This window comes from Cebidichthys violaceus, unplaced genomic scaffold (assembly GCF_023349555.1).
Source record: "Cebidichthys violaceus isolate CVI_PGR_0920_01 unplaced genomic scaffold, fCebVio1.0.p SCAF_11, whole genome shotgun sequence".
Classification (NCBI taxonomy): Eukaryota; Metazoa; Chordata; class Actinopteri; order Perciformes; family Stichaeidae; genus Cebidichthys; species Cebidichthys violaceus.
Window position 1 is genome coordinate 3,178,735 of NW_027176274.1, and position 12,742 is coordinate 3,191,476.

The 12,742-nt window shown below is 42.4% G+C and overlaps 1 protein-coding gene across 1 annotated transcript in view; it reads left to right on the forward strand.

The window, feature by feature from the left end:
* The first annotated feature begins 7,768 nt into the window (after positions 1-7,768).
* LOC137892440 (ephrin type-A receptor 6-like) overlaps positions 7,769-12,742 on the forward strand; it is a 137,688-nt gene continuing 132,714 nt past the window's right edge. The window contains exon 1 of the mRNA XM_068737559.1: positions 7,769-8,264. Coding sequence (XP_068593660.1) covers positions 8,186-8,264 — 79 coding nt within the window. The 5' untranslated portion in view covers positions 7,769-8,185. The remainder of the gene's footprint in view (positions 8,265-12,742) is intronic.

Here is a 12,742-nt window from a genome sequence, read left to right on the forward strand (position 1 = left end):
GCTCTATTGTTCTGAACTTTTTGCTTGCGACTCGTGAAGAAAGGATTAGAAGCCTATAAATACCCACATCTTGTGAATAAACTTGTCAGTGTTAAAGAGAAAGGTGGCCCCTTCGCTCTTTAACACTTTATAGATGCGATGTTTTTATTTTGTGCATGGATTTTAAACTTAGTTATCATTATTTTCTCTGAAGAAAATGAAGTCCAATGCTACCTAGAGGCTGGGTATCTCCGATGACTTGCAAATGTATTTATCAGTTCAGTTAATTTCAGCTCCATCAGTTCTCATTATTGGTTTTTAGTACAAATTCAATTAACTTACAGTTTATAACAGCAGTCTTTTTTTTTTTTTTTTTTAGCTGAAATAGTGTTTTTAGAGCAGGAACAATAAAGACAACCGCTGCTGTATCCAGTTACACAGAGGTCATGAGAACCAGGCTCTATAAAGGCATGTCTGACGGAGCGGTGCTCCCTCACCCCATTTAGCCCCTGTGATGGATGGATCATTTTATACTCCATTAATCCATCCATTTGTCAATTACGGATGGAAATTTTGGGGCTGAGGGTGAGGTGTCGGCAGGTTTCGGGAACTGTCAAATTGTTGAACGCCACCTTAGATCATTGCTGACTGTAATTACAGAACCTGTCGAAAAGTAACAGAAACAATAACAAAAAAAAAAAAAAAAAAAAAGTTGCAACGGGTGATAATGACATTGTGCTTCCTCATTATTATCAACAACATCATTTCCAGTGGGATTCATTTTGCATTTGTACTGTGAACACGATTGGCTGAGTGTCATTCATTGTTTGCTTGTATAATCATTCTCTGCAAGACAAGTGGCTTGCTGATGGCACTCCACTGAGAAAATTACACTCTGTTTCTACTAGAGAGCATTGCATTTATACAACGGATAACAGGGATGGATTTGTTCCCGGACACCTTTCAGAACTCCTTTAATGAAAGAAAATTTGCAGGAATTATGGGAGATTATGCAAATTGGTGTGCAATGTTGTACTCGAGGGTTTGTTGTTCCGTCCCTCTTATCCGAAGTCTAGAGAGTGAGAAGAGTCTTTATTGTTTGCATTACGCTGAACACCATTCAACTATATGCATTTACACATTTTTGGAAGGTGTCTATCACTCTGTACTGTCTAATTGGCTATGTAGTATAAACATATTGCACACATATTTATGGGATCTCTAACCTGCAAAAAGTGATTCTGTAAGGACGGAAATAACCTTTTAATGAAACAGGTAAACATAAATAGTCTTAACAAATGTATCTTCATCATCATAGCCAGGAGACAGAGAAGCGAAACAAAAGCCTTTTAAAATAGCCAAAACGACATTATGGAGGTTGAAAAAAAAAAACTGCTTTATGAGAAGCTATCTGCTGTCAGTCCCTGGAAATTACCCCTGCCTGTGAAGGCATCCCGTTTCCTTCCCTCATCTCTGAACGATGGGCGGATGTCTCTTTAACAGCTGGGGTTACCGACACACCGGCTCGCAGGCCTGATGAGCTGCTCTCTCTATTTGCTCTGCTCATTCTCCTGAGCACCGTGGCCGTCCAGATTAGAGCCTATGGCCCATTAGGCAGCCGGGGAGGTGGGCCACCTCAGAGGTGTAGCACAATAGTGTACTGTATGAGAGTGTGCATGTCTGTATGCAGTGAGATAGACACCGCAAGTCATTCTGGGTGGGAATAAAAATAGAAAATTGGTCTGTATGGGAGAGTCTGTGCTGTTGATTCTCTATTCTTTATGGGGACCCGAATGTCCTAACAGGGACTGAAACCTGAGGAAAATAAAGTTCTCTTTACAGTTTAAAGGAGTTTTTATGCAAGTATGACAGGTATTACGGTTTAATCGAGACTAGGTTGTTTATTTATTACTGTGAACACACTAAAGAACGCAGGATAAAGGATATGAGCAAGTCACTTTTCAATTGGTGTCACAGATTTGTGACGTTGCACAGATTTTCATGGGTCTTCCTATTCACAGTCCTCCGTTTGAAACAAACTCCCTCTATTTTAATTAAAAGGTAAGTGAAAGTTTAAAGCATTTGAATGTGTTGTTAATGTAGACATGTCATCAAATTAAGTATATTAGTATAAAAATATACAGTTTGAGATGTGTGCATAACAAATCAAGTATGAAAACCAAAATGTATGTTAAGTTGTGTGTACAATTCTACTTCACAAAATATATAAAAACCACTGATGTGTTACTGGAAACTAGTGTTCATGTTTAGTCTTTCTGAGGTGCCGGCAGGTTTTAGCCTAAAGCTTCATGCTGCAGTGAAGTCATTCTGTCTTTTTTTTCCACAGATTTCAGACAAATACACATTGCACATATATTTAAATATATATTTAAATATATATTTAAATATAATAAAGTCAAGTCAGCAACAACACCCGCTCTCACGGGCATTTTGAATGTAATTAGCCAATTGAATGGGTGTAATCAGTGGTTATCTGCACCTTTGGTGGTTGTGAAAGTGAAAGTTAAACTTAACTTCGTGAATTTAAACAAAAGAACTTTAGGATTAGCCAACAAAAGTATTTGGTAAGGTTGAGGAAAAGATTGTGGTTTGGGTTAAAATAAGTATGTAAGTAAAGGTATGGTGAAATAAGACATCATGGGCTTTTGGCTTTGTAGGGGACATGAACATCGGTCTCCCGGCTAAAAGTCCTGTGTTGATGTTCGTTTGACCCGTCCATGGACCCCAACCGCCACCCAATACAGGCTTTGCTGCTCCTTATGTCGCCTGACTTTCACTTGTCGTGATGAACCTACAGAGAATGTTCCCTAAAAGGACACAGCAGGCAACTGTTTTCATAAAAAAAGAAGAAGAAAAACAATTCTAAAACCGAATTCACACTATGCCTATTCAGCACCAAATAGCAAAGTGACATTGTTGGGGATTGGCTGGAGAACAGAGAGGAGCATTCCGCAGCTAGAGCCAGATCTATTCCTGTGAGTTGGTAGAGACCACAAGAGAGACTGAACATTGGACTCACATTCCCCATGTGGCTACAAACATGAGAAATGAACGGTTATGTTCTGTAACATTGTAACTGGATGCGTGGATGAACAACTGTTCGCTAACATGTTGGTCTTATCAACTTAATCGATACTCGCAGCTTGTTTCTGCTGCCCCCAAGTGGCCAAAAAATTCAGTTGTCGAAGGTTGATTGTCGGATAGGTTTCTGCACATGGGACATGCTTGATTTTACCCTAATGGCTATTGTCTATTTGCCTAAATGACTGTGTTTACAGACCAGACAGCTCCGTACCAACGTGTCATGTAACTCAAAAGCTGAGCTTGATTTTTAAAAAAAAGCAAATTGGAAGACAAGGCAGACTGTAAATTGCTGCAGGCAATTTCGAAGCGCTGTAATCATGGTTTTGTTTTTGAGAAAATGTTTGGGTTTTTTTTTCCACTGTCCCCTTTTTGTGTTATATTTGAAAATATTCATTGTCATCTTCGCTGAATGTTTCCTCAGGGCCAATGTAATAATCAAGAATAGGAAAATGTGTTTTACCGGTGCGGTGCAAATCTGAGACTCAAACGTTTATGGAGAATGAGGTGCTATGTACCGCCTACCATGGCAACAACTGGGCTAAACACACTAAAGCATTACTGAATATGTGATTATCAGCAAAATTGTGTGAATGGTACACTAGAGCATATAACTAACACTGACATTTAGGTGTCAGGTTTTTTTTGCCAAATCAGATCAACACTGTTAACTGTGCTATATCTCCTTAGACAGCTTCACATCCAGCATCTCTACTAGACTTGAATTGGAGAGTTGGACTTAATTGGGCTTTTGAGGCAGATTACAATGTTGTGATTCAGCTGAGATATTCGCTATTTTTAAACGAGAACGGATTAAGTTTATTAAGGTTTAAACATCATGTAAAAAGCTAAGACTCTTGATAAAAACCTTTACTAATACAATGTGTATACGCAGTGTATGAGCAGCTCAGTATTATGCAAGGTGCATTGCATATTATATGCACAATAGCTTTATTGTATCATTGCTTTTTCCATTAGACTTACAGTGGACAGCTCTGAATGGTTTTGAAATTCATGTTCAAAGTAAATCTTTTAGAATCAATAAATTCAAATTGAAAGAAATTCGTATGGCCTGATATTTATAGATATGTTTTTAATGAAAAAGCTTATGCCCTGTATATACTAGCATCCATACTTCAAATGTACTTTTTTTCATTTGCATTCAATACAAGACTATCAAATTGAAATATAAACATTGATAAAACTTCAATTACAGAAAGAACAAGGAAGTAAAATGGCTAGCGATAGAGACAGAGACAAGACATCTAGGTATCAACATCAGACATGACCTAATAGACGGTAAACTCTATTAAAGGTCAGGGTCTTAAATCAACATTAAGGAAATTACAGATGTGTCCCCTGTGAGCAATGCAACAGTCGTCTTAAATATGATTTTAAACACCCCCATTCAAGTAATACAATCCCTATCAAGGGGATTATCTTTGCACCATAAGGAGAAATATTATGTCTGTGTGGCAAAACTAACTTAAATAAATGTGAGATATTATGTCCAGCCCTTGAAGGCTCCTCTTTAAGAGGCCAGTCTGAGCCAGAGCGTTCTGATTCTTTCTTAAATATGTCTCTCCTGATGTCGTGTGACTATCTAATGTTGACACTTGTTTGTTTGTTTTCTGATGTCGATACGTAAAGATTTGATCAATTCTTTTTTTTTTTTTATTAAATTTGTTTTAAATGTCAGATGAATCACCTCTGTGCTCCTCCAACAATATGTGATTGAGGACACTCCTCCCCATGATTGAGCCCACCTGTGTCTCATATGTAATGCCTGGGGAGGCGTTTTTGTCCCTCAATACCCTGAAGAAGACTGTCAATGTCAAAACATTGGTAAATTGTTAAACCCCTTTTATGCATCGCGGCTAGGATTGTGCAACTACTTTTCTTTTCGCTTGTATTTTCACCGTGGTCAGCACCTCTCCAACACTGCAGTGTGTGCTCCTCCCCTCTTTCATCCTGAGAAGCATTTGGGGTGAAATTCTCCTTTAGGCCCGAAGTTTGTAACAGTTAGGATTCAATCCACGTTTGTGGGGGGGGGCACTTCTGTATGGGCTGGCACTACATTGGGAAAAGAACATTAGTGAAGCTATGAGCGTTATAAAGTCTCATTGTCTCTGTCAGTTGTGCTGATGTCGTCTCGTTCCAGTTCTTCGCCCGTGATGAGTACAGATGGACTGAGCTTGTTCTCTCTGGACACGGGGAATCGTAGCTCACAGTTAGGATCCCTGTACACTACAGTCACACCTCATTGACCAACATTACAGCAAAAGAAACCAAATCACTGCATAGGGGGGGGGAGCAGGGGGTGGCAGTAGAGGACCTCCTCTCATCAGTTTGCCCTTTTTGCTCCATTATCATCCTCTACAGGCATGAGTGAGGATTTCAGTAATACGTCCTGTTTTGTGTTTTTAGCTGGTATTAGTATAAAATAGCGTAAGAAGTAAAGTAGTAGTAAATTGTGTATTCATGAGTTGATTTACTCATAACCATAGACAAATAAAGTACAGTTTGCGGGGAAATAAGCAATTTCAGGCAGAAAGGCAAACATTTGCTGACATGTAATAGGATGCTGTTGAGGTATAAAGGCACAAATTACTGCATGAAAGGGCTTAGAATACACTTTTGCCACCAGTCTAAAAAATTCTCTAAAATTCAACCATCTTTTTATAGCTGCCATACATCTGCGCGGTGACGTTAATAGCTTGATCCATTTTTTTGTAGTATGTGTGTGTGTGTGTGTGTGTGTGTGTGTGTGTGTGTGTGTGTGTGTGCGGCCTCAATCCGGCTACAATAGACAAAAGCAGGCCGCTGTGGTCAATATATTCTACTCTACAACCCTCCGTCCTCCAATGTGTTTGCACATTGAGCAGCACAAAGTCGGTAGTCGTTTGGCAGCTTCTCTGCATTGTTTGGTGATTGGCTGGGAGCTAAGTGGTGGTGACAGATTGCGATGTTGATGTATTTACCTCCTCTGGGCTGACAGGAAGCTGTCCCTATACGTCCTGATTGACTGGGTCTCATCACAGAGGCCAGCGTCGCTTTGTTTAAGCCGGTCAGGTTGGGGAGGGTTTGCTTACTCGCTCGATGAGACGTCCATGAAGATGAGAAGAAGACCTTCCCTAATCTTGGCTGACATTGGCCGCTTGGCAAAGCGGAGCAGCTCACGGATTGCACTGCAAACGTGTGGATGTGGAGCTTCCTCCGAGACTAAGTTTGTTGTGTAGACATGCTGAGGTTTTCAGGAGATGACCTGATCTCAAATTGTTTGGAGTCTTCATACGTCAATAGCGTTATACTCGATGAAATACAAAAGATTCTCTCAATGAATACAAAGTAAAGCGTGATTTCTGCTTGCTGCATCCGCAAAGGTCGCAGGTGTCCGCACGGCCAAAGTGACGTCACACCATCAGACATGGTCCTTTGTGGGGGGGGGGGGGGGGGTGTTCAGTTTCCACTGGTCCGTCCTATAGTTTTCCAACTATGCAGACTCGTTTGGGCAGAGGAAATGGAAAACTTTGAGGAGCTTTGAGAATGTCGCTTTGCCGCAGGGAGTATAAAAGATCCAAACTCTACTCATCACAATTCCACATCAGCGTATGTCCGCGCAGCCATCCTTGTGGAAAGTATAACAGAGGCTTAAGTGTGACCCCCCCCAACCCAGTGCCCCTAAGCAAGACATCAGTGCATCATGACTTTAAAGAGAGGGGATTCACGTACGACATGTTTTGAATTGGAGAATTTCTACTAAATTGACTGTAGATTCATCCTTGTGGTATTGTTTATAGTCATCGAAGAATCAGAAATGTGGGCACATCCCAGTAAATCACTGTGCTGCCAATGGAAATTTCCATTATTCACTGTCTATGGGGGTCTCCAGGTGACATCCCCACCGCCGCCTTTCTTTCTACGGTTCTGATTCACTGATTCAAACTGTGTGTGGTGAATCTTCCATTACATTACATTACAGTACAGTCATTTAGCAGACGCTTTTATCCAAAGCGACTTACAATTCAGTATCTATCAAGGAGCAATTTTAGGGTTAAGTGTCTTGCTCAAGGACACATTGAGATGAGACTAGCTGGAGCCGGGGATGGAACCTGGAGGGGGGGATGGAACCTGCTCTCCACTTAGCCACGGTCACCCAACCCCTTCCCCTTAATTAACTGCAGGTAAAACAATCTGCAGAACACAAAGTTTTACAGTAGATTAGAGTAAATGCATATTTTTTCCCCATTGGCCATTTATTTCAAACGGTTCAGTTAAACATTGCTGTTATTTAATTCACCAGCACAAGAAACGAAGCTATCATAACCTTCATATTTTAGTAACAGGTACTAACGGCATGTTCTCTCAGATGGGGCTCATCACAAGTCCATTTCACCATATTGAGGTCCTTGTGGAACAATTTGGGAAGCCCTGCGCTTGAACCAATGAGATAACACACACGCACACGCACGCACGCACGCCGCTGCCTTGTCAGCTAACCCCCTCTAGTGCCGAGCACCCGGCACAGATGCGCACAGTCTCCCGCTGTAGCCGCCGCTTCAGCTGCTCCCCTCCGCTGCATCCCGACCATTCCTCTGCTCACCGGCCCCATCGCGCTGCTGCAGCGGACCGGGGCTTGGAGACAGGGAGCCTTGGGTAGTCCGCGCCACACTGCTGGTGCCGCTGACAGGATTTCTAAAGTCTGTCACGACTCTGCGCGCTACGGAGACGCGCTAGATTGACGTGGACATGTTTAGAGTGTCTTTGAAACAATGCAACACCAGCGACTGAAGTCCGCGGGGAAAAATCTGCAAAGTTATTCCGAGCCGTAGGTGTTTCTCACCTGTCTGAAAATTAAGATTTCACTTTTAGATATTCTCGCCACTTTATCCCAAAAAAATCTGTCCGTTCCGCGCCACCGCCGCCTGCAGGTATGGATCTCCTTATGTTCTGTCCCCCGGCAGTGGTCTCCAACCGGAACCGAATGTAAGGGACCAGTGGATCGGTGCTTGAGGAGGACCCAGCCGCGCTTTTTTCTCTGAACCACGTTCCCTGTCGGCCAGAAGTACCTCGTATAAGGCTGGCGATAAATGTTGCAGCAGACATGAGTTTTGGAAACAGATTTGTCCTCGTTTCACTCTTTCTTGGATTTTCCCTCACTCGCTTCAGCAACGGCAACCAAGGTGAGTTTAATGATTCTCTCCCACCTGAACTTGTTTCCCTTCACTTGAAACACGTTGATATGGACGCTGTTTGAGACAGACTGCAAGAACCACTAAAGTGGTTAAACCCCCCAAAAAGAACCATCAAGGCAGCAAACTATCACTTGGTAAAGGTCCTGCACCATTCATATGCATGCAGGTGCGCAAAAACATCGAGAACTTTGTCTACAGCAATGTTTTGTTTGTGAAATAAAATATATTATCACTCTTTAATAATTGCTACTTTGCACATAGCCGCACCATGACAGGGTCCAGATTCAGATTAAACGTTTGTTATTTCCCAGTGGAGTTCAATGGATTGCCTCGGCTCGGTTTGTATCACTGAAACAGATAATGAAATCAAATACAGTTTTTTTATAGAAATCAGCTGCTGAAGTGACAAACCTGAGGCCGCTTTAATTACTCACTCTGAATTACACACACACACACACACACACACACACACACGGGCAGACAGACACAGCAGACAGTAAAGACAGATCAGCCACAGATTGAATCATTAAGTGGGTGACAGAGTGAGAATATGCGTGCGCCTGTTTGAGTGCACGTCTTGTGCACACACACATTAAAAGGTTCTGAGCTAAGGATGCACTCATTGGTGAGAGCGTGTGCACGTGCACGTGCAAATGGACTTGTGTGTGCACTTTGTGTTTGCTTTTAAATGCACATGATGTCTGTATGTGGCGTGGGTACAGTGGCATTGTACACACAGTACTGCACGTGCACTTCTTTTGCATAAGCCTGCATTCCACTTGTCTTTTTATTTGATGCTTCAGTGTTCGTGTGTGTGTCTGTATGGTCACAAGCTTTGTGTGTGTGTGTGTGTGTGTGTGTGTGTGTGTGTGTGTGTGTGTGTGTGTGTTCCTTCGCGGCTCCGGGTGCACACACACGCACACACACGCAGCTGCAGCATCAGTGGGGTTTAAAATAGTCTTATTGATTGTGCGGGACACAGCGGGATCTGCCCCCCAGGTTATATTTTATTGTTCTCTCAGTTCAATAAGAGCGATGCTACTCCATGTTCGCCGAGACAGCTGCTACATAACAGCCTCACTCTGTGTTTTTCTCCGCCACAGATTGAATGATTGAACTGATGTCTGCTTTCTATTGTACTTTAGTCTCTCATATTGACTGGTCTGGGACCAGGTCCTCGTGTACCACAGAGAGTGGTGCAGCTCAGAATAGGGAAAAAAAAAAGAAAAAAAGATGATATAGAAGAGTGTCTCATTAGGGGCTGAGGGATTTATGTTTCTCAGCATGCCGCGCTTGTTTCTCAATGTATTGCTTTTTGTCCACATAATGTCAGGGCTCTGCTGTGTGGCTTGTTGAGGGCAATTTAATGTTGGGCTTGTGTGGTTATTGATTAGACTAAATTGCGCAGGGGCATGAATGAAAGTGTCTTTCTCCACCTTTTGCACCCAATTTACGTTGAGATCCAGCCACCTCGCGACCGTCAAAAGGTAAACAAGTACACATATTGTTTTTCCTGCTGGCCTACATTACACGGGGGCCGTTTTCGGGAACTCTAAAGATCGGGGGGGATTTCACAGACAAAATTGGGCGAGATGTCAGTTGTTAGGAGAACAATAAAAACCAATCACCTTTTGCTTCTCGCCTGTGTGCCTCCGCTCACAGCAACACATCCGATGATCCCTCACATCAACCCTGCTGGGATTGCAGACAGTTATTAACAAATCTCTACTCACTCACTGCCAAGTCCGAACAAGCCCTCTTCCCCCATCAATAGATCTCGTCCCATAATCTTTACTTTTATTAGCCTTTTTTTTTTTTTTGTTCCTTATTAGCCCGTTTTCCTCCCCTGTGAAATTGGCAGCAGTTATATTTATTACAATGAACATTCACAAATCTCATTTCATAACCTGATTTCTTGAGCCCTTGTAGAATTTTTGCCGAGCAGAAGATTGCTCATATACCCCTCAAATCGGTGGGAGATGTTTTTGTTCCACACTTCTGACATTGTTCAGATTGTGGGTTTTTTTTTTTCTCCTCAGGCATGAAAACTCAAGGAAACAATCAATCCTTGGGAAATGGGAGTAAGATCAAAAGCACCACATGTGACATCTTAATGCATCTTAAGGACACACTGCTGGATTGTTGCCAGTTAGTAACACATAGGAGTGAACTGTCCATTTGGGCTGCTTACAAATATAGATTGCAAGACTTAAAAAGATCCATGAAATCATCATCAAAATAATATCTTTTTTGCATGTATTCATGTGGATGGCCGTATAAAGCTTTCGCTCTCAATGGAGCCACCCGCAGAGCATCACTGCTATAGATTAACAAGATGTCACCAGCATGTGTGCTGTCAAGGAAAATCAATCAGTCAGTCAATCTACAGTAGCAAAAATGTGAACTCTGCACCTTTTTGACTCGCAAGCCCCAGTGTGTACATATGATATGTTCGTAATCAGTTTCAGTATTCATGCATTTGGGGTTCATTCTGAATACTTCCTACATGTACAAGGCTGTGCATGTACTAGTAAGCAATGGCTGTAAACTGTAGTTTCATCTAAGTTTAAGTTCCCTCAGTTTCTACCCTACAATAAGTGAAGCGCATGCTGCTACATGTAATACAATGTGTTTACACTGAGGTCCCCTGTAGACCTCAGAGAGACCGAATGATTCCTGCCTTCCTCAACGGCAGTCCCGCATTACGATAGCGGTTGTCGAGTTGTGCTGTGTGTGTGTGTGTGTGTGTGTGTGTGTGTGTGTGTGTGTGTGTGTGTGTGAGCTTCACGGCTGCCTGGTGAGCAAGATCCACTCCATAACTCCTATCGCTCATGAATAGTCAGGCAAATATGATTCGGTGAATGCTGTTTCATTTTTAAATGTCATTTTTATGAATTAAAAAATGGAGAAAAAAAAAATGTCCATTGCTGTATGCAAACCTCGAAAAGCAGCTACAAAATGTTCTCTTACTTGCGAGTGACATACGTATGGAGGACCGTATATGAAAGGGGATTTAAAGCTTATCTTATTGAAGACTGCTGTTGCACTCCGTGAGCACTTCTGGCTGCGCTCTGATCAATGATATCACTGCAGGTGTTTTGCCTTTTGACAGCAGATTAAAAAAACACCTGTTTTCATTGCCAACGTTAGGCCACAACTGCAACATGCTTATGCTCAACATTGTAGCAGCAGTACTTGAGTGCGGAATGGATGATTCACACGTTAATGGTATTAATTTCCCCTTTACTGATCTCTCATTTACAAACACGTACAGCAGATGACACCCTAGGTACCCCTTTAGCATCAGTCGGTGGGACTCTAGCGACTGACGTGACAAACTAAGGCAAAGCTGTTTCACGCCGGACATGAACGGCGGACTCGTGGGTGAAAGTCCTGTGTTTGTTTGTCCCATCCACCAACAATTCCACACGCTCTAAGCAGTTTCTCTGACCATCTAATGCTGGGCGGCTTTTTATACTTCGGAGCGAGTCAGTGCGTCACTACAGACGCTGTGTGTCGGACGCTGAGGGCCACTGATCGAGCTGTGAGACCAAAGGAGTGCGAACGGGTTGGTTGTCGATTGTTTGATCGTGGTGCGGAGCGGAAAGAGCGAGTTGATAATCTTGTCACGCCTGTCAGGTTCCCTTTTGCTATGGATAGTCTTCCATTACGCAGCATATCGTCCCCCTCTGTTGAGAGCCCGGCACTTTGTTTACACCACTAAATGACAGTGTGCAATCTTCACCAAAATCAATTTTCAAAAGTCTCTGTTCATCAAAATGCTGTTGTTTGTCATTAGACTTGCTGTGTGCACTGAAATGGCGGGTAGGGAACCTGCAAATGAAATGGTTTTGTTTAGAAGTAAGGCTTTTTGAGTTCAAGGGGAAAAAAAATAAAAAAATCTACAGCATATCAAAAATGTTTATTAAATCTTTCTCCACAAAAGAAACCAATGTGCTGCTAGAAGCAAATGCATATGATGTATAATCAGCCACAATAATGGCTGTTTTAAGAGCCACGCTAAATTCATTTTTCTTTTGTATTTCAACATATTTCAGTTTTTTTTGTTTCAGGACAGTCCTATGGAGACCCGTAACCCTGACCCACCAAAAAGAGCCTTTTTTTTTTTTTGTTGGACTTCTTGAACGAGGTGAAGATATAGTCTATACACCTGTAGACAGCTGCTATCACTTTTGTCTGAACACTCAAACTGTTCCCAATTCTAATTTACATGATGTAACACTGGCTGAGACCGGCTTTGGGTCTTTTGTGCGGCCTGTAGTTATTTTGAGGTGTTTGTGTGGCCTGAGAAAGCTGCGGGCCAGACAGGAGATGTCATCATTCCACTGTAGCTCCATATATTTATGAGTCGGCCAGCTCATGTTCTATTTATATCCAACCAGTGGAAGTCCCAGAGGACCCTCAGCTCCAGGCAGGGTCTGTGGGTGCCTCGCTGAAAGATAAGT